Source organism: Lynx canadensis, chromosome D4 (genome assembly GCF_007474595.2).
Source record: "Lynx canadensis isolate LIC74 chromosome D4, mLynCan4.pri.v2, whole genome shotgun sequence".
Lineage (NCBI taxonomy): Eukaryota > Metazoa > Chordata > Mammalia > Carnivora > Felidae > Lynx > Lynx canadensis.
The window spans coordinates 66,926,801-66,949,270 of NC_044315.2; the positions used below are offsets into that span (position 1 = coordinate 66,926,801).

Genomic DNA, 22,470 nt, shown 5'->3' on the forward strand with positions numbered 1-22,470 from the left:
GAGAGAGAGACACACACAGAATCTGAAACAGGCTCCAGGCTCTGAGCTGTTAGCACAGAGCCCAACACGGGGTTCAGACTCGCAAACTATGAGATCATGACCCTGAGCCAAAGTTGGACGCCTGACTGAACCACCCAGGCGCCCCTTCTTTTCCTTTAAAAATTTTTTTTCCCCGAAGGATTATATCTTCAGTTCTCACTTTTTCTAAATCTGATGTTTTTCTTTTATGTGTTGTATCAGTTTTCTTCATGTCTTTAGCTTGTTTTGAAATAGTGGGTTACAGTTTTGATCTGTTTGGTGGACACATTTTCCTGAGTGCTTTCATCGTCTATAGGGATTTATTCTGCTTTTCTTTCTTATAATAAACTTGTGTGTGATTTGACCTTGATACTTTTCCATTGGGCATTTTATGTTGAATTAGGTTTCTTAAACTTTTAGGATAAGGTGGAATTCAGGAAACATTTTCTGACTTCATAGATCTCCTGCTTCTGTTGTTTTTATAGTGTTCAAAAGATGAGGACCTGCTTTCTGAGATTTTCTGTCTTTTCCCCTTCCCCAGTTTGGTCTGAACCTTCTCTTTCTTCTTTTGCTCTGTATTGCTCAGTTTTGATTCCATACCGGTGTTTTCTTCACATGGGGCTTATTCTGGGGGAAAGCTTGGGTGGATCAGTTTTGCAAGTTCACGGGGACTAAATTGCTTCATCCCCTTCAGACCTTCTTACTATGGATCCTTTGTGTCACCTGGTATTGGAGAATGCCAGAATATCTCCCAGTTTCAGCTGTTGTTGTTTCCAAATGGGCCTGTTGTGCTTTCTAGGGAATACTCATGAACTGTTTTAGAGTTGTTTTGTTCTTGGGTCCATTAGTTGCCACCTACTGCATTCTTCTTTCTGCCAAACAATATAGGTCTTGTGGGTGTTGGTGAATTGTCTCTGCCCGTTTGCATTTTGGGATTTGAAGGGATATCTTGTCACATAGTTTTATTTTAAGTGTTGAAGATGGGATTTTGGTTTTGCCTTCTAGTTGCCCTGTTTTTATGTTGGGTTTTGAAGAGTTCTAAATCTGTGCAGACACTGGTGCCACCATCTTCCCCAAACCCTTGCTGTTAGTTTTAATGTCCCTTGTATGCAACCCCCCAACACCTGCCTGATCCCGTTTCCTTTCTTCCTTTCTCAGAGGTAACCATTAGCCTTAATTTTGTGCTTATGATTCCTTTACTTTTTTGTGTACTTTTAGCATATGTGTATATCCCTAAACTATAGTTTTTGAAAGTATTATATATGGAATTATACGTTTGTATTCTTTTTAATATATTTATTTTTGACAGAGAGAGAGAGACAGCATACAAACAGGTGAGGTGTAGAGAGAGAGGAGTACAGAGGATCCAAAGCAGGCTCTGTGCTGACAGCAGAGAGCTCCGCATGGGACTTGAACTCACGAACCGTGAGATCATGACCTGAGCTGAAGACAGGTGCTTAACCGACTGAGCCACCCAGGTGCCCCCATATGTGTGTATTTTTTAGTGACTTGCTGTTTTTGGTCAGCCTCTGTTCCTGAGATCCGATCTTATTGTATATGGTTGTAATTTATTAATTTTCACTGTATAGCATACTAGAATTAACTGTCATAGTTTATTCATCTATTCCTCTGTTGACAGAGACTTGTTTCCAGTCTTTTCCCCCCCATTACAGTGTTGTCAAGAACATTCTTGTATGTACTTACTGGCACATGAGCAAGGTTTTCTCTTGGTATTTGCTTAAGAGTAGATTTATTGAGTTACAGGGAAAGTGATTCTTAAACTCTGCTAGATAATGGCAAATCATTTCTCATGGTAGTGAATTATTTTACATTTCTGTTGTATTGCACCCAACCTAAGAACTGGACTTTACCAATAATTTACATATATTTCTTTTCCCCTATCCCATTTCTCTGCACTTTTCCTACATATAACCTCTATGTTTGTTTATCTTACTTTTCTAAAAAGCGTATCATACATATGATTATCTACACAGTAAGTTTTTAGTTTTACTTATTTTTGGCCCTATTTTAAAATGGGGTATTGCACTGTATATAGTTCTCTGGGACTTATTTTTTTGTTTTCACTCAACATTATGTTACTAAGATTTACATGTATTTACTCATGTGGTCGTTCATTCCTTCTCATGCTGTATAATTTATTATATGAATATTTATATTTTATTCTGCTAATGAGCATTCTTATTGGCTGTAAAACAATAACAGCTGCTGATGTAGTATTCACTATGTCCTAGACACTTTTCTTATTGCTTTGTATATATTACCCCTTTAAACCTTACAAGAACCTTGTGAGATAGGTACAATTTTATTCTCATTTTTCAGATGATGTAACTGAGGCAAGATGGGTTAAGTCACTTGCCCAAGGTGTCACAGATATCTAGTAGTTGGGGCCAGGACTCAAATCTAGGCTGTCTTTAGTTGGCTCTTATTGTTTTGGATTCTGGAAATACAGGCAATATCTCTGTCTTTTCAGACTCTTAAATATAAAAAATGATACTTGTCTAAAGACAATATTTTTTACTGTTTTCTTTTTTAAGGTTTTAATAGTGAGAAAAAATGTTATAATCTTTGATTTATTTGATTTTAATTTGAGAGATGAAATGATGTTTGGAATGTACTTCAAACTCTAGCAAGCTAAACTACGGGATTCTGTGAATGCCCTTATTGGAAAGGCCATCTTTATTTAGCACAATAGCTCACAGTGCTCACATGTGGATATTAGCACCATCTACTGGCAACGGGAAACAATAACTTGTTATGTCGTAGTACAGTATTGTTTGGAAGAGATGTATATACCTTTATAGGATTTTTCTTTTTGAAAACTGTTTCTGGGGATATTAATATTTTGTAATTTTTCTGTGTATTGGGTTTTGTGCCCCAGTTTGATTTCCTTCAACTTCCAAGTATCAACTATTAAATATTGCACATTTGCATAACTGAGACTGCATTATTTTGAGAAAAAATATAAGAAAAGGTATGGCTTTATAGGTCGGTAATTCTTTGTCTTTTTCAAAGCATACACAAAATACATAAACTTATTAATTTGTTGGAATAATAAGAGCAAGAGCAAAGCTGTCATATTGGACTAATATGAACTTTATTTAGTTTGTCATTCTGTTTTGGCTTAGTTAAGTAAAACTGTCTTTTGTAGTCAGAGGAGTGGAATTAGTAGTAGAATGAAAACAGAATTCTCTTACTAACTGTGGGAAGCTTCTCTCTGCTAAGCTCTTGGTATTAACCTAAATTCTACTTTTCATCTTTCAATTGTTTATGGCTTGGCATCTTATTATATCCTATTTAGACTAACTTCTATTATTTTAAACTTCTATTGTTTACTATTTTTCTCTCTCTTTCAACTTATGTGACTTAAAAATGTTTGAGAAATCAGTTGCCTTCTCATTCTATTTCTTGTCTGATATGTTCCATTTATTCCTCTTTTCCAATATGTTTTCTTTAGATACTTTACAAGTAAAGTATAGAGGAAGAATGGCTGTTTAGGGAGCCATTGGTCTGATACGTTTACTTGTGAATCTACTGAGAACAGCAATCAGTTGTTTTTTTACCCTGTGGCTATTTAACACTGTAAATGAGAACTGTTTTTTGTTTAAGATGTTAGATTATTGTAGGTATACTTTAGAAATATCTGAATAAATAGGATAAAGACTTGTTTATTTGAAAACAGCAGTAATTACAGATTTTAGACCATGTACCATAATGTCACATAGTTGGATATAAAAGTCCAAGGTTGCTGGTAGTTGAGGTTTTTAACTTATTGTAAAGATAGTCTTGGTGTAGAGAATGAAAATGGGGTCATTTGTATTCTCTTTTAGCTTTTGTTGTTTCTTTGAGTTGTTTACTTTGGAACATTCATTCCTGCTAAAGTGAAATCTAATTTCCCTTTCTTAATATGATCTGCGGTGGATACCAAAGTATTTTTATTATATTTTAAAATGTTTTTAAAAATTACTTAAGTGTAATTTTTCCCTCCAATACATAACTGACTAACTTATTTTATATTTAAAAAAGTTTTTTTCAACGTTTATTTATTTTTGAGAGACAGAGACAAAGCATGAGGGGGGGAGGGGCAGAGAGAGAGGGAGACACAGAATCTGAAGCAGGCTCCGGGCTCTGAGCTGTTAGCACAGAGCCCGATGCGGGGCTTGAACCCACAAACTGTGAGATCATGACCCGGGCCAAAGTCAGACACTTAAGTGACTGAGCTAACGAGGCGCCCCCCCCCCCTTATTCTATATTTAATGAGAGAAGTGTATAGAGGCTCTCAAAATACATGAACATGTAAAATTTTTAAATTGAGTTGTTTCAAAATGATTTTTATTACCCTCAGATAATTTATTCCTTTCTCTCAAATTCTTTAATTATCAACTAATTCTTTGACTTGATATATTTTGTATTTTGTCTCCAGATTAACTGCTAATAAATGGTTTAATTTAGAGCTGTTTTTCATCATGCTGAGTTTTAGGTGAGGGGGTAACAAAATGAATGATTACTGCCATCTAAGGACTATTGTAACTTATGTTATAGAGAAAAATGTATAAAGAGATACATTGAGGCATAAGAACTGATTTGTTTTAGTTGTATAGAGCCAGCAGAATTTAGTCTGAACTGAGAATATTAAAATGAAACTCCCAAAGTCAATGTACATGGTAGTATTTGACTGGGACCTTGGAGAATAGGAAGGAATTGGTAAGTGGAGATGAAGAGAGGGTGCTTCAGCCTGAACAAACCATTGCATCCTGCATTGAATCTCTGAAGTAGTATTTATAAAATTTCACATTCCATGAATACTTTTGGGAATTCTGACTTTATGAATCATGAATTGTGGTAAGGCTAACAACTTCTTTTGAAAGAGATAATACTTCATTCACGTGGTGTCTTCTGTATCACTCTGCTAGAAAGAAGATTATGTTCTGCTTTAAGCACACAATTGTCTGCCAGAGAGTATTGTAGGAATGGGAGGAAAAAACTAGTGTGTTTCCCAATTGACATTATTGGTAAACTGTTTGAATGGATGCTTAGAATAAATGAGGCTTCAAAAAGTAATTTACCTGAGGAGTTATTCTTAAACTAGTATCACAATTTAATTGAAGAACAGTTTCATATACCTTCACCTGTATGAAAAAATATTTTTCCTCAACACAAATCTGTCTCCTTGAGAGCTATGACTTTTCTTTGCATAGGTCTTAGTTTATGTAGAACACAAAAAGACACAGGTGAAGATGTTAATAGGGTTGAAATGCAGGGCTCTTCTGTAATTCCTTTTCCCAGAAAATGACACTCTAGCTAGAAAAGTCCCTATCCTAAAAGCGATTGTACATTTCCTTCATTTTGTTAGTGGATTTAGCACTTACCTTCTAGAAGAGTATAGGCACAAATGAGGCACTCCGTAAATACTTTTTGCATACATACAGTATTCAGAAGTCTAAAAAGGATGAAATTCCCCTTTGATCATGTATTTTGGGCAGATTATTACATATGCCTCCTATGATTAGAAAAATTGACTCTACTCAATCTGTGGTCTTCTTAGGTCAAATTCCTTGTTTATGTGGATAATTCAGTTTGTTGCATTTGCCACATTGTTATTGCATCTATTCTGGGTTGTTCTTCTGATTTAATTGTTTAAAATCCAAGCTTACTCAACTAAATTGAGTATATATTTAAATATTTGTTAAATAATTTGTACTTACATTTATGTATCAAAACATTTATATATTAACATTTATTTAAAATTTATAAAATGTGTCTTAAAATATTTTTATTATAAATATTTATATTTTATTTATATATTAAATCATTTAAATTTTCATTTCAGGTATATTACATTTTTTTGCCCATGTGACCTAGTTTCCCAGGGCTATTCTTTCCTACCTGTTCAACTCTTGGCTGCGGGAATGAAGGAAGTGACCAGAACTTGGAAAATAGTAGGTGGAGTCACACATGCAAATAACTATTACAAAAATGGCTGGATAGTCATGATAGCTGTTGGATGGGCCCGAGGTAATATTAACAATATGTGTTTTTAAATAATCTGTTATTGATATACTACTGCTACTGAACAATTCTGTATTTACATTAATGAGGACAACATACTTTAGTAACTGTAGTTTTGGAAGTAGGAAGTCTTTTTTTCTGTTGGCTAGTAAAGTAAATTCATAACTGGCATTTTCACTAGTACTAGTCATCAGCCATTATTTTGAGCCTATCTTACTATATAAAATTTTTACTATTGGTTTGATTAGTAGTCCAGAACCAGAGGGATTCATAGTTAATTAAGGTATAGTATAGTGCCAGTATAAATAAATTTACTTCAGAGATTATGTAAAGAAATTATATAAGAAATTTCTTTTTTGTGTTTTTTTCCATCCTGAATAACTAAAAATAGTAAATAGGCTTGGTTATGGGTTCCTCTTCACTTTACATCACTTACCTTCATTGTTGAGTTCTTTTGTATGTAGAAATTGAATAAATTTCTCTAATCTCTTGTTATATTGTACTGCACCTAAAACTGATATCAGGGAAGGAAATAATAAAGCAGAAAATTTTATTTTTCAGGCAAAGAACATCTTTGTGCTTGAGGCCTCATTTTTTAACCTTAATTATGGTGCAGTAGACAGTTGCCACGCTGATGAACAGGAAGAATTGCAATTGTCTCAGTACCATAAATGTACAAGGAAACTTTTTCTCCCTCCTCAAAATTATATTTTGAGGATCTTCTTGGAACTTTACATCAGGAGATAGAATTACAGCTTTGTTTCAAATGTTTTCTCCATAAAATTTGACTAAATATTCTTGTTTTATTTTATTTTTAGGTGCAGGTGGTAGCATTATCACGAATTTTGAGCAGTTGGTAAAAGGAGGTTGGAAACCAGAAGCTAATGAATGGCTGAAGATGTCCTAGTGAGTTGGTATAAACTAGACCGAGACCAGCTTTTTATCTTTAGATCTTACCAGATTTCTTAATGTGGAGGCAATGGAGCTGAAAAAAATTAACAGTCATAATAATGGAAGACAGTCAGGAAACTTGTTCTTTCAAGAAGTCTGCTCTCTCAGATGTAGTTTTTAAAATAAATACTGATTCTTTTCTCTGGGGATTCTTCCCCTTAGAAAATAAAACTAAACAAAAACTTTTGGATTGTTACAGGGTTGTGGGAATGGTGTATATTTATGAAGAGAGAACTACATAGGAACCTACTTCTGTGGATGGAAATGAATCCGTTGCAGGCTCTTGTCATTTTCATTAATGACTACCATATCACTCAGATTTCAAATTATACGTTCTGGTAGTAAAATGTCAAGCTTATGGGAACAAATCAATCCATTATCAATCCAAATCAATCCCCTGTTGCTTTAAAAATGAGAGTTGAGCTTAATTATACATAAGGAAAGATTAGAGGAAATAAACTATAATTGTTATAAATGGAGCAAACAAGGCCTTGATTGATAAGTTATAAGTAAGGCATTAGTGATATTCAAGGGAAATTTTTCTCCTTTTGAGTATAGTCTCAAAATGTCTTCCATAAAACATTTCTTGGTGTTTTATAACCAAAATCAAATTGTTTCTCCTTTGTTCAGAACTTTGGAATGACTCCCCAGATGGCCTGTAAAACCCTCCAAGATCTGCCTTTCCCTCATACCGTATTTGCTTTAACTTCATTTCTTACTATTCTCTCCTTCTCCTTTGCTTATATCCTTGAACAGGCCAGGTAACCTGCACGTATTCTTCAACAAATCTATGAGTAGACAATAAATATTAGATAAATGAATGAATGATCAGTTGGTCAAGTGAGATTGATCATTAGTTCATTATGCTATTTTGTGTATGTGTGTGTATATATCTATTATCTATTACCAAATACTTTTGCATAGTAGAGAAAGCCTATATGATGTTAGAGAATACATATATTGTCATAAACAGAACATTGGTAGAATTATGAACGTTAAAGGTGCTGGTGAGTACTCAAGGAAATGAGCATGATATTGGAAAGTGGAGGAGATGTGATACAGTTATATAGTGGCAGAAAAATTACTTGAATTGTGTGCTACAGTTGTGTGGAAAGTGTAATTTGTAAGCAGTGAACTTGTCTATTTGGCTGAGGAGATTTTGAAGTTGTGTTAAAGGTCTGACTGGTTTCTTCTTGATGCTTATAGTAAAGTGAGAGAAGAGTTGAACTGCTGAACAAAGAAACCAAGACTGTAATAATTTGGAAAATTCTCAGCCTATCCAGATTGCAAAAGATGATAAAATTAAGAGATTGACTTTTAGGACAGTCTGTGGTGGAGAGAAGGCAAAGAGTCTGTCTGGAAAACTTTTGCTAGTGTTAAAGAAATTAGGTGTGTGACTCATGGATCCATTCAGCCAACACAACACAAGCCAGGAATAGACATGAGATTATCCAGGAAAGGTATGTGGAGGACCATCTTAACTAATGGCATGGATCCCTGTGTCATATGCTGGAGACCCACAAGGTTTTTGAAAACATTGTATAGTAGAAACACCGCCAGCTTGCACTGAGAAGGACAGAGATAAGATGAAATAAAAGAAGGCTGTCAGCTCCGAAAATTCTATAGGCGGGAAACAGGCTTGATAAAACTGTTCAGCTGCAAACATGTGTTACCCTTCAAGGAAAAGGAAGAATGGATTTCAGCTGGGAGCCATGGGCCTATTTTAGTATATGTGCTGCAGAAGCAAACACTGAGAGCCGTGAGCCTAGAGCCCTGAGGTCAGACCCGTAGGCTGGAGTCCAGGTGCAAAATCCAGAGCCATAAGTGCAGAAGTTCGAATTGAGGACTCAGATGGTGGAGCCTGATGTCACAGCATTATTCCCAGGCTTTGAAACCTTGAAACCTAATTGAATTGGCTCTGCTGAATTTTGAAATTGCATAGGACCAGTGACTTCTTTCTTCCTTTCCTTTCATTTTCTCCCTTTTGGAGTTGGAATGTCTCTAATTATTACCCTATACCTATCCCACTATTGTATTTTGGATGCAGATAAGCTCATTTTCTAGTTTCATAGGAAACTAATACAAGAATACTTTTTAAATGCATCCTGATCTTCCAAACCAGTCTCATTGACATTTTCCTAAATCTCAGCCCTTCTCCAATCCCCTGCCCCATTTTATTGTCTACAAAATCATTGCTTTTCAAATTCAGTGCTTCTGAATTTATGCTGTAAGGGAATGCAATCCAAAATGGAATGTGAGTGTGCTCAGAGGATACCCATGATGGGGCACTGTGGTACAGAATCTAAACTATTAGAAACAAAGATTAGTAAAATGACATTAAGATAAAAGTAATTCCTGGGGCGCCTGGGTGGCGCAGTCGGTTAAGCGTCCGACTTCAGCCAGGTCACGATCTCGCGGTCCGTGAGTTCGAGCCCCGCGTCGGGCTCTGGGCTGATGGCTCAGAGCCTGGAGCCTGTTTCCGATTCTGTGTCTCCCTTTCTCTCTGCCCCTGCCCCGTTCATGCTCTGTCTCTCTCTGTCCCAAAAATAAATAAACGTTGAAAAAAAAAAATTAAAAAAAAAAAAAGATAAAAGTAATTCCTTTTACCTCATCCTTTAAAAATGTCCATTTGATAAATAAATAGTTTGGTGTACATTTTTAATACATTATATTTAATTTATAAATTAACTGATAAACATGTATTAGGGAGTGTCATAAAACCCCCTTTTTTTAACCAGTAGGGATGTGCAGTTAATAAGTTTTAGAGACCAGGTGGCCTGGTGGTTTCAGTCAGTTAAGTGTCCAACTTTGGCTCAGGTCATGATCTTGTGGTCCATGAGTTCGAGCCCCATGTTGGGCTCTGTGCTGACAGCTGGGAGCCTGGAGCCTGCTTCAGATTCTGTGTCTTCCTCTCTCTCTGCCCCTCCCTCACTTGCTCGCTCGCTCTCTCTCAAAAATAAATAAATATTAAAACAAAATTAAAAAAAAAGTTTGAGAGACCATTGTTCCAGAACATTAATGCTGCCCAGTCAATTGTTAAGCAAGGTCTAAAGCCCTGTTGCCCAAACCTAACCCTATTTTGAACTCAGTCCTTAGCTGGTAATAAATAAATAGGTAATTTTTCATAAAATGGCTTATAGTGACTTTTAAATTTGCCATATTTTGCAGTATGGCATTCTAAGAGTTTATCATTTATATTTCTCTAGTTGTAAACATAAGCTAAATAATGATCTGTTACTGAGATATACTTTAAATGTGTGGCAAATATATAATATGAAAGTAATGCTTTGTGCTGGAGTTACCCAAGTAATTGTGCTGGATGTGGCTTATACTGTTGTATGAGAGCTGGTTGTGTGTGTCTATCTCTTCTCCATTCTGCACAGCAGCCTGAAATTGACTGCGATGGGAGTATCTACACCATGGAAATGGGAAGATACTATGTAAATCAGGGCTTGCTTTTTTCCTTCTCCCACCTGACTGAAGGAGCTTTTTAGCACTATAAGGACTAATCTGCTTTTTTCTAAGTCATACTGTGGAACATGGGACTTTCATATCTTCGTAAAAAAGTAGTATATGGTCAAATGTGTTTCAGAAGTACTGTAAATAGAAATGAACTCTTTTTATCAGTCACAATATGTGTGAACATTCTAAGATCTCTGATACTTTATCAGAGTGAAATTATACTTTATATAATGTAGCACTTGTAAAACTTGAGAAGTATATTCATAGAACTCTTTTTCATCTATTACTAACTCATGGGTATATTAAATTAATATTTTTCAGAGTACTCTTTGAGAAATCTAGAGATGGATCATGTATGTTTATTACTTACTGACTTAAAATGCATTTTATTTTCAGCCCTGCCAAGGTAACCCTACTGGGGTCAGTTATCTTCACATTCCAGCACACCAAACATCTGGCAGTATCAAGGCATAATCTTATGTTCCTTTATACCATGTTTCTTGTGGCCACAAAGGTAAGAATTCAAAGTAGCTATAAATCCATATTACAAATGCTTTATAACCAGAATTCTGCATACTAGGCAAGTAACAGGAACATTTACTTTTTACTGTTGTTACAGTCTAAAAAGGTAAATTTTGGGTTGTTTATTCAGCGCATCCATGACTGTTTGAAACATAGCTCCTGGATGATTCCACATTTGATTTATGCTGAGGCTATCATGAAAGATTTGCAGATAGTCTAATAAATGTTGGAGGCCAGAATAGTGGAAATAGCTATAGCTGATCAGAGTGCAGACAGCAATGTCTCATTTGTAAAATGGGATACTTAGATGTTCTCTGAGGTTCCTTAAAGTTTTAACATTTCAAAATTTTATAGTGGGGCATATTTGTGTGTAGTCTCTTGTATTATTATTGCCTTTCTGGAAGCTTTATTCTGTCTTGAAGATAGGAGGTAGTGTGGTGTAAGATCACAGGTTTTGGAGACAGGCAATCTTAAGTTCAAATCCTAGCTTTGCTATCTAATTCCTGAATAGGCAAGTCACTTAATGTCTCTGAATCCTGATTTCCTCATCTTCATTATACGATTGTTGAGAGGATTGGAGATGGTGCATGTCTTTCTATTACTGGGACGTATCTTATGAATTTTATTGGCAGCTGTATCATGAGTCTAATTCTGATTATTGTTACTCTTACCATTATTAAATATTGTTCCCTATTCAAAAGTAGACAGTTGGTTTAAAAATATGAGTATTATTTAAATGTAGAGGAATTTTATATAGCTAACTCTCAGCCTAGGTATTTTTGGGTAAAAACTTACCTATTGGATTCTTAAAAGGAAGACAGTATATATTAAATAAATTTATATCTTAGAAAGAACCAAGTCACTATAGGGATAGTTTATTTTTGTTTCAGTAGTCCTACTATGGAGGTGATCTGTGGCTATAATTCAAGTACTTCAAATATCTGAGGCAAAATCTCTTCATATGTGTCCTCTTCCAGTCCTCAACATTTTGAGCTGTATGTATTTTTTTGTAACAGCTTATTGAGATATATGTTACATACTGTAAAATTCATCCATTTAAGTGTACATTTTAGTGTTTTTTTATATATTCACAGAACTGTGCAGCTGTCACCACAATCAGTATTAAAACATTTTCATCACTCCAAAAAAGAAACATCATGCACATTACCAGTTACTTCACATTTTCCCTCAGTCCCTCCAAATGTAGGCAACCACTGATCTACTCTCTGTCTCTATAAATTTGCCTATTTGACATTTCATGTGATTACTATCATACAATGTGTCCTTGTGACTTATTTCTTTCACTTACCATGTTTTTGAGGTTCATCCATGTTGTAGTATGCATTAGTATGTTATTCCTTTTTATTGCCAAATAATAGTCCATTGTATGGATATACCACATTCTGTTTATCCATTGGTTGATGAATATTTGGGTTTTATTTTTTTGGCTAATAGGAATAATGAGCTGTGAGCATTCACGTAGTTTTTTGTGTGGATATGTGTTTCATTTCTTTTGGGTGTAATATAGAAATGGACTAGATAATATAGTAATGCTGTGTTTAACCTTTGAGGAGCTAACAGACAGTTTTCCATGGTGGCTTCATCATTTTTCATTCCCACCAGCAAAGTATGAAAATTCTAATTTCACATACCATCATCAATGCTTGTCTTTTTTATTAGAGCCATTCTAGTGGTTGTGATGACTGATGACTAATGGTATTGAACATCTTTTCATGTGTTTGTTTGTATATCTTTGGAAAAATGTCTATTCAGATCATTTGCCCATTTTTTAATGTGTCATTTGTCTTTTTAATGTTGAGTTGTAAGAATTCCTCATATATTTTGGACCCTAGACCCTTACTAGATTTCTGATTTATAGATATTTTCTCCCATTCTGTGGGTTGTCCTTTCACTTTCTTGTTTTTGGAAGTGCAAATTTCTAAAATTTGATGAAGTCAAATTTACGTATTTTCTCTTTTGTTGTATATGTCTTGATGTCATATCTAAGACACTGTTGCCAAATCCAAGGTCAAAAAGGTTATCTCTATGTTTTCTTCTACAAGTTATATAGTTTTAGCTCTAATTTAGCTCTGTGATGTATTTTGAAATAATTTTTGGGTATGGTATGAGAAAGGATTCAATTAAACTTCATTCTTTTACATTCTGTGGCTACGTAGCTTTACATTCTTGAAGATTCTGTGGGTATCTATTCATCCTAGTATTATGTATTGAAAAGACTGTTCTTTCCCCCCATTGAATTATCTTGGTCCCCTTGCTGAAAATCAATTGTAAATGTGAGGGTATTTTTCTGGATTCTCACTTTTGTTCCCTTCATCTATTTACTTATCCTTCTGCTAGTACCACATTATCTTAATTATTTTAGCATTGTAGTTAGTTTTGATATTGAGAAGTGTGAATCCTCTGAGTTTGTTCTTTCTAAGGATTGTTTTGACCATACTAGGTCATTTGCATTTCCATATAAATTTTAGGTTTAACTTCATAATTTCTGCAAAGAAGGCCAGATCATATTTTCATAGAGATTGCCTTGAATCTGCAAATAAGTTTGGGAGTATTGTTGTCTTAACACTTTTAAGGCTTTCAAACAATCAACACAGATGTCTTTACATTTATTAGGTCTTTTAAAGTATTTTTTTCATGATGCTTTCAATGTATGAGTCATACATATCCTTTTGTTAAATTTATTCATAAGTGTTTTATTCTGTTTGATGCTATAGTAAGTGGAATTGTACATTGCAAACATGTAGAAATAAAATTGATTTTTGATCTTTCATTCTATAACCTTGCTAATAAACTTGTTTGTTAACTCCAGTAGGTTTTATGGGGGTTTTTTTTGGTGTGGATTCCTTAGGGTTTTGTATATTCAAGATCATGTCATCTGCAAATAGAGGATAGTTTTACTTCTTTTTTTTTTTTTCAGTCTGCATGTCTTCTATCTAATTTTCTTGTGCAGTTGCCCTGGATAGAACCTCTAGTACAATGTTTAATTGAAATAGAATGAAGATCCTTTTCTTTTTCCTGATTTTAAGAAGAAGCCAGTTAGTCTTTCACTATCTTAAGTCTTTATCATATTAAGTATGATATTAACTATGGATCTTTTATTGGTGCCTGCTTTTAGATTGAGGAAGTTAGTTCCCTTCTATTCCTAGTTTGTTGAGTGTTTTTATCATGAAGGAGTATGGGGAGCTGTATAATTTCTGAAATTTTCTAACTTTAATCTTTAGAGAAAATGAACGTGTATTGTGGATTTATTAGAATAAGTACTGCTGGTGTCTGTTGAATTTTTTAAATTACAAACATCAGTTTTTGTTGAAGTCCTAATTTGTGGAGTAAAAAGGAATTTTTCTTACAATTATTGCTGGATATATAGTTCTTTATTATAATATTTAAACACCGTATTGCAGTATGGCAATAAAGTACAGTATTAAACTTGTCTCATAATATTTCCCAGCATTTTCCTATTATCCACCAACTTAATATTTTTAAAAATTTGTTTATGTTTATTTATTTTATTTATTTAAAAAAAATTTTTTTTTAACTTTTATTTATTTTTGAGACAGAGAGAGACAGAGCATGAACGGGGGAGGGTCAGAGAGAGAAGGAGACACAGAATCTGAAACAGGCTCCAGGCTCTGAGCAGTCAGCACAGAGCCCGACGCGGGGCTCGAACTCACATATCGCGAGATCGTGACCTGAGCCGAAGTCGGATGCTTAACTGACTGAGCCACCCAGGCGCCCCTATGTTTATTTATTTTTGAGAGAAAGGCAGAGCAGGAGCAGGAGAGGGGCAGAGGAAGAGGGAGACACAGAATCTGAAGGAGGCTCCAGGCTCTAAGCTATCAGCATGGAGCCTGATGCAGGGTTTGAACTCATGGACCGTGACATCACGACGTGAGCCAAAGCCAGATGCTTAATCCACTGAGCCACCCGGGTGCCCTTGTTATCCACCTACTTGTAAATAGAATGTGCATTTTTAATGCATACTTTTGCCTAAGTTCCGTTTAGATTTATACTGATTTTTTAAAAATGTTTATTTATTTTTGAGAGAGAGAAAGAGAGCGCACTACTGAGCTGGGGAGGGGCAGAGAGAGAGAGGGACAGAGGATCCGAGGTGGGCTCCCCGCTGATAGCAGTGAGCCTAATGCGGGGGTCAAACTCATGAACTGTGAGATTAGGACCTGCTGAGCCACCTAGACATCCCTTACACTGAATTTTGAATGGCTTGTCATTTGTTTCTGAGTAGCTACTATAGTTTTTCTTTTCTTAGATATAAAAAAATGAATTGACAGAATATTCAGGGAAAATTTGGCAGTAATTATTTTTTCTTTACTTCACTCTTTTCCTGTAGTATTTATATAGTCAGGAGATTTGCATTGGCTGTTTTGGATAATCAGTGCTTTGGCCTATACAAAGATACTAATAAATATGATTTCTCTTTTCAAAGAGAATAGCTCCCCAAAAGTAAAATAAGCACACAGAAAACTATGATGTAAGTATAAAAATAGTGAGTTCTGTAAGAGAAACAGAAAGTAAATGCCCCCAGCATTGGTCACCCTGTGGTATCTCTGATGGTATCGCAATCCACCAAAAGCCACTCTGTACTAAGTCACAGTAGTCTCCCTCTTGACATGTGCAGGCTAGCCCTAAGCCAAGGACTTGTGGTACCATATAGATATCTGGAGTCTCCTCCTGGACCCCCAGAACATGCCCAGTTTCCTCCTCTTTGATACCTTACCCTGGTCAAGTCTATTTAGATTCACCAATACCAGTCTCTGCTACCTCAGTTTCAGTTCTAGCTCCCTGCTTGAGAAGTTGTCCTGAGACAGAAGTGAGGGTAAATGTGTGAGTCACTTTATCAGTTTGTCTCTTCTCATGATCAGTCTTACACTCTGTCGGCCAGTGCCCGAAAGTGTTTGCCTCATGTATTTTGTCAGGTTTATGGCTTTTATGCCCGGAAGGCTAGTCTAGAATCAGTTCTTATGTCATAGTCAAGGAGAAAGTTCCTCTCTTCTTTTTTGATCAGTCTTGTCAGAGGTTTTTGTATGTTATCCTTTTCTGAGGACCAACTTTTTGGTTTTGTTGTTCCTCACAACACATTGTTTTACATTGCTGTGTCTCATATCACATGTTTTTGTGTATATTATTGTCATCCAATTTACATTCCTCTTAACTTACACTACAGTTTCTTATTTGACAAGCGTGTTTTAAAATTTCAAACGTTAAAAAAATCTTTAAAAATTTTTTCTTTAACAGCATTTTAGACAGTGTGTGTGGTATTCTATGGTGTTTGTTGAGACTTCATTTCTCTACTAGTATTGATGAGATTTTATAATTATTTGTATGTATGAAAAGTAAATATATTCTTTATTTTGGAGGTGTAAGGAGTCTACATATATCTACACATATGCTTATGATGTTTCTTAAATTTTTTTTTTAATGTTTATTTATTTTTGAGACAGAGAGAGACAGAGCATGAATGGGGGAGGGTCAGAGAGAGAGGGAGACACAGAATCTGAAGCAGGCTCCAGGCTCTGAGCTGTCAGCACAGAGCCCGACGCGGGGCTCGAACTCACGGACTGTGAGATCATGACCTGAGCCGAAGTCGGACACTTAACCGGCTGAGCCGCCCAGGTGCCCCTATGATGTTTCAAATATAGTATATAGTTACTAATTTTTCCATGTCTGGTCTATTAATTTTTTTCCTTTTTGAGAGCATTATGTTAACTTTCTTCCTCTTTCTCTTGTCTCTTTCCCCCGCTCTTTTAAAAAACTGTTTATGTATTTTTGAGAGAGAAAGCATGAGAGTGCACGTGAACAGTGGAGGGACAGAGAAAGAGAATCCAAAGCAGGCTCCAGACTGTCAGCAGAGAGCCTGATGCGGGGCTTGATCTCACAGAGTGTGAGATCATGACATAAGCAGAAATCACAAGTCAGTCGGTTGCTTAATCTACTGAGCCACCCAGGCACCCCATCTTTCCCTCCCTCTTATCTTTGTTTTCTTTCTTCCTGTTTCCAGAACGCAAGCAAGCTGAACATTCAGTGATGCTCAGTTCTTGTATGATCCCAGTTTCATTCAAGAAGGACTCTGTTCTCCTTTTCCAGCTCTCACAAGTCCTTTGTGATTGTTAAAATCCAAGTCTCAGAGGAAAGAAATATGCGCCAACTAAGACTGTTAGTATAGGGCAAAGCACATGGACTTTGGAGTAAGAATTTGAAATCTAGGCTTCACAGTTTTAAGCACATCATTTATCTTTCTTTAACTAGAGTTACACATATCTTAAGGGATATATGGCTTTTGTTTGGCACTAGCATACAAAGTCACATTATAAATGTGAAGCATTATGTACCAGTAGTTGATTTCAGTGTTAATGATTATAAACATTTTAAAGTTAAACAGGAATATATTATGGAATAGAATTCAAAATACACTTTTTTTAAAAGATAAAATAAAATATGACATTTTATATTTGGCATGTCTTCATTTGAGGTTCTGCTAAGTTCACTTTCTTCCATCAGAGATGATTTGAGAAAAGTTTGAGAAGCATGGATTATCTTTTGGCTCCTCAGGTTAAGGAGTTATCATGAAATAGTGTTATTGTGAAATGAAGCACAGGGAGACTTGAGTGGTTAAGAGGGATTAAAACTGAAAGGAGTTTGTTGAATTTTGAAATGGAGAGGTATTTGGTGACCTTGGTAAAAGCAGTTTCAGTGGACTGGAAGAGAATAGAAAAATGATTGTAATAGACTGAGGTGAATAAGAGAAATTGAAGACAAAGCATATAAACTATTTTAAAGGGATTTAGAGGGAGTATAAATAGAAACAGCCCAGGAGAGCAGTTTGGCAGTATCTGACAAAGTTGAAGAATCATATATCTTGTGACTTGTTAATTCCATTTCTAGGTATAACCTCTATCAGTCTCCCAATATGTGGTACAGAGACCAACTTCATCAGTATCTCTTTTAAAAAATGTTTTAGTGAAGTAGCATTTTTTTTTTTTTTTAAGATCCCTCCAATACCCAGGCCACCAACTTACTCTTTCATGTAAATACTCTGATTTCTCATCTTTATTATATGTGGTCTTTTATTCAGGGCCTCAGATCTGAAAAAATTGGGCTAAAGGATCTTATACAGAAAGTTAATCTGACAGTACATTTTCCAGAAATACAAAGAATAACTTCAAAGGGCTGTGAAGTTTGCAAAACACTTAAGAACAAGCTCTTTAAAAATTTTTAAAAAGTTTTTCATATAATAAAATATACTCATTCTAACATTATGTTTTGATGAGTTTTGACAAACTTATGTACCTGCATAATTATCACAATCAAGATATGGAACATTTCCATTACTTCAAAAAGGTCCTTGTGCACTACTCCAGTAAATCCCAACTACTGATTATAGCTACAGGGTACCACTTACCTACTTTCAATCACTATAGATTAATCTTTTTTCAAGTTTCATATAAATGGAATGATATAGTATGTATATTTTGTGCCTAGCTTCTTTTGTTCAGCATAATGTTTTTGAGATTTACCTATGCTGTTGCATATTCCTTTTTATTGCTAAGTAGCATTATACACCCCAGTTGGTTTATCCAGTTATCTGTTGATGGATTTTGAATTGTTTCTAGTTTTCGATTATTTGAGTAAGGTTTTTATGAATAAAGTTGCTATGAAACATGTACTTCATGTGAACATGTATTTTCATTTTTCTTGGATAAATAACTGGGAGTGGAATTGCTGGGTTATATGGAAAGCATATGTTTAACTTAAAAAAAAAAAAAACTGGCACACTGTTTTCCAAAATGTTTGTACCCATCATCATTGCTACCCAGCAGTGTATGAGAGTTCCACTTGTCCTACATCCTTGCTAATATATGTTATTGTCAGTCTTTAGCCATTTTATATGGATATGGTGGTATCTCATTGTAGGGTTTTTCATTGTTTTTTTTTTTTTTTTTTTTTTTTTTTTTTTGTATTTCTCCGATAGCTAGAGATTTGAGCATCTTTTCATGTGCTTACTGGTCATTTTTTTTTTTTCCCGTGATTTTATTTTATTTTATTTTTTAATTTACATCTAAATTAGTTAACATATAGTGCAACAATGATTTCAGGAGTAGATTCCTTAGTGCCCCTTACCCACTTAGCCCATCTCCCCTCCCATGACCCCTCCCATAACCCTCAGTTTGTTCTCCATATTTATGAGTCTCTTCTGTTTTGTCCCCCTCCTTGTTTTTATATTATTTTTGTTTCCCTTCCCTTATATTCATCTGTTTTGTCTCTTAAAGTCCTCATATGAGTAGAGTCATATGATTTTTATCTTTCTCTAATTTCACTTATCATAATACCCTCCAGTTCCATTCACGTAGTTGCAAATGGCAAGATCTCATTCTTTTTGATTGCTGAGTAATACTCCATTGTATATATATACCACATCTTTATCCGTTCATCCATTGATGGACATTTAGGCTTTTTCCATACTCTGGCTATTGTTGATGCTTACTGGTCATTTCTATTATCAGTGTTCAAATCTTTGCCCATTTGTGAAAATTGTTTTTCTTATTATTGACTTGTAACAGTTCTCAGTATGTTCAGATACCAATTCTTTATGAGATATCTGAATTGCAAATATTTTTCTCCTAGTTTGTGGCTTTCTTTTTTTTCCTTAATATTGTCTCTAGAAGAGTTGAAGTTTTTAGTTTTGATGAAATTCAGTTATCACGTTGTCCTTTAATGGTGTTGCTTTTAGCATCCTATGTAAGCAGTTCTTCCATACACCAGGGTTGTGAAGATTTTTTTACCTGTATTTTCTTCTTATAGTTTTTGCCTTTATATTTAGGTATCTGATCCATTTCAAATTAAGTTTATGATTGATACGAGGTAAGGGTCAGTTTTATTTTTTCCACATGAAGATGAATTTGTTCTAATATTATTTGCTGACAAGACTGTCCTTTCCCTTGTTGAATTATATTGGCATCTTTATTGACTATCAGTTGCTATTATATTTGTGGGTCTATTTCTGGACTATATTCTGTTCCATTGATTGTTTGTTCTGGCTCTTGAAGAATGCTCATGATATTTTCATAGGGATTGGATTAAATGTGTTGATTGCTTTGGGTAATATAGACTTCTTTTTTTAATGTTTATTTATTTTTGAGAGAGTGAGAGAGAGAGAGAGAGAGAGTGTGAGCTGGGGACGAGGCAGAGAGAGGGAGACACAGAATCCAAAGCAGGTTCCAGGCTCTGAGCTGTCACCACAGAGCCCAATGTGGAGCTTGAACTCAGAGCTGCGAGATCATGACCTGAGTCGAAGTCAGACGCTTAACTGACTGAGCCACCCAGGCGCCCCTGGGTAATATAGACATTTTTAATAATGTTTGTTTTTCTAATCCATGAGCATGGAATGCTTTTTCCATTTCTTTGTGTCCTCTTCAGTATCTTTCTCAAGTTTTCTTGGTTTTCAGAGTATAGATCTTTTACCAATTTAGCTAAATTTATTCCTAGATATCTTCTTGTTTTTGGTACAATTGCAAATGGGATTGATTCCTTGATTTCTTTTTCTGCTGCTTCATTATTCGTATATAGAAATGCAACAGATTTCTGCATGTTGATTTTATATTCTGCAGCTTTGCTGAATTCATATATTGGTTCTAGCATTTAAATTTTTTTTTAATGTTTTAATTTATTTTGAGAGAGAGAGCAAGCGAGAGTGTGATCAGGAGAGGGGCAGAGAGAGAGATAATCCCAAGCAGACTCTGTGTGTCAGCGCAGAGTCCAGTGTGGGGCTCAAACCCACAATCTGTGAGATCATGGCCTGAGCTGAAATCAACAGTCATATGCCCAACTAACTACCCAGTTCCCCAGTTCTAATAATTTTTTGGTGGAGTCTTTTGGGTTTTCTACATAGAGTATCATGTCACCTGCAAATAATGAAAGTTTGGCTTCTTCCTTGCTGATTTGTATGCTCTTTCTTTCTTTTTCTTGTCTGATTACTGGGGCTAAGACTTCCAGTACTATGTTTAATAGAAATGGTGGGAGTGGATATCTTTGTCTTGTTCCTGAGCATAGGGGAAAGGCTCTCTATTTTTCCCCCTTGAGGAAGATATTAGCTATGGGTCTTTTGTATATGGCTTTTATGATGTTGAGGTTTGTTCTTTCTGTACCTACTTTGTTGAGAGTTTTTATCAAGAATGGATGCTGTATTTTATCAAATGCTCTTTGGCATCTATTGACGAGATCATTTGGTTCTTATCCTTTCTTTTATATTAATGTGGTGTATCATGTTGATTGATTTGTGAATATTGAACCAGCCCTGCAGCCCAGGAATAAATCCCACTTGGTTAGTGTGAATAATTCTTTTCAGGTACTGTTGAATTCAATTTGCTAGTATCTTGTGGAGATGTTTGTATCTAGGTTCATCCAGGATATATATTGGCCTGTAATTCTCCTTTTTTTTTTTTTTTTTTAATTTTTTTTTTCAACGTTTATTTATTTTTCGGACAGAGAGAGACAGAGCATGAACGGGGGAGGGGCAGAGAGAGAGGGAGACACAGAATCGGAAACAGGCTCCAGGCTCTGAGCCATCAGCCCAGAGCCTGACGCGGGGCTCGAACTCCTGGACCGCGAGATCGTGACCTGGCTGAAGTCAGACGCTTAACCGACTGCGCCACCCAGGCGCCCCTGTAATTCTCCTTTTTAGTGGGGTTTTTGTCTGATTTTGGAATCAAGGTAATGCCAACTTTGTAGAATGAGTTTGGAAGTTTTCCTTCCATTTCTATTTTTTGGAACAGTTTGAGAAAAATAAGGATTAACTCTTCTTTAAATGTCTGGTAGAATTCCCCTGCGAAGTCATCTGGCCCAGGACTAGTGTTTGTTGGGAAATTTTTAGTTATTGATTCAATTTCTTTTCTGCTTATGGGTCTGTTCAAATTTTTTATTTCTTCCTGTTTAAATTTTGGTAGTTTGTGAGTTCCTAGGAATTTGTCCACTTCTTCCAGATTGCCCAATTGGCTGGCACATAAATTTTCATAGTATTCTCTTATAATTTATATTTCTGTGGTGTTGGTTGTGATCTATCCTCTTTCATTCATGATTTTATCTATTTGGGTCCTTTCTCTTTTCTAAGTCTTGCTAGGGGTTTATCAATGGTGTTTATTCTTTCAAAGAACCAGCTCTTAGTTTTGTTGATCTGTTCTACTGTTTTTTGTTTGTTTTTACAAATTTGTGCTGTAATCTTTACTGTTTCCTTTTCTTCTGATAGTTTTAGGCTTTATTTGTTGTTCCTTTTCTAACTCCTTTAGGTATAAGATTAGGTTGTGTATTTGGGACCTTTCTTGCTTCTTGAGAGAGGCCTGAATTGCAATATACTTTCCTCTTAGGACTGCCTTTGCTGTATCCCAAAGGGTTTGGACTGTCATGTGTTCATTTTCATTGGCTTCCATGTATTTTTTTGTTTCTACTTTAATTTCCTGGTTA

General features: G+C 35.4%; 1 protein-coding gene across 2 annotated transcripts in view; it reads left to right on the top strand.

The window, feature by feature from the left end:
- Positions 1-22,470, top strand: part of TMEM38B (transmembrane protein 38B) — a 54,087-nt gene that overhangs the window by 19,838 nt on the left and 11,779 nt on the right. For both annotated transcript variants that reach the window (XM_030293681.1, XM_030293682.1), the window contains 3 exons: positions 5,867-6,051; positions 6,864-6,951; positions 10,855-10,972. In XM_030293681.1, coding sequence (XP_030149541.1) covers positions 5,867-6,051; positions 6,864-6,951; positions 10,855-10,972 — 391 coding nt within the window. The remainder of the gene's footprint in view (positions 1-5,866; positions 6,052-6,863; positions 6,952-10,854; positions 10,973-22,470) is intronic.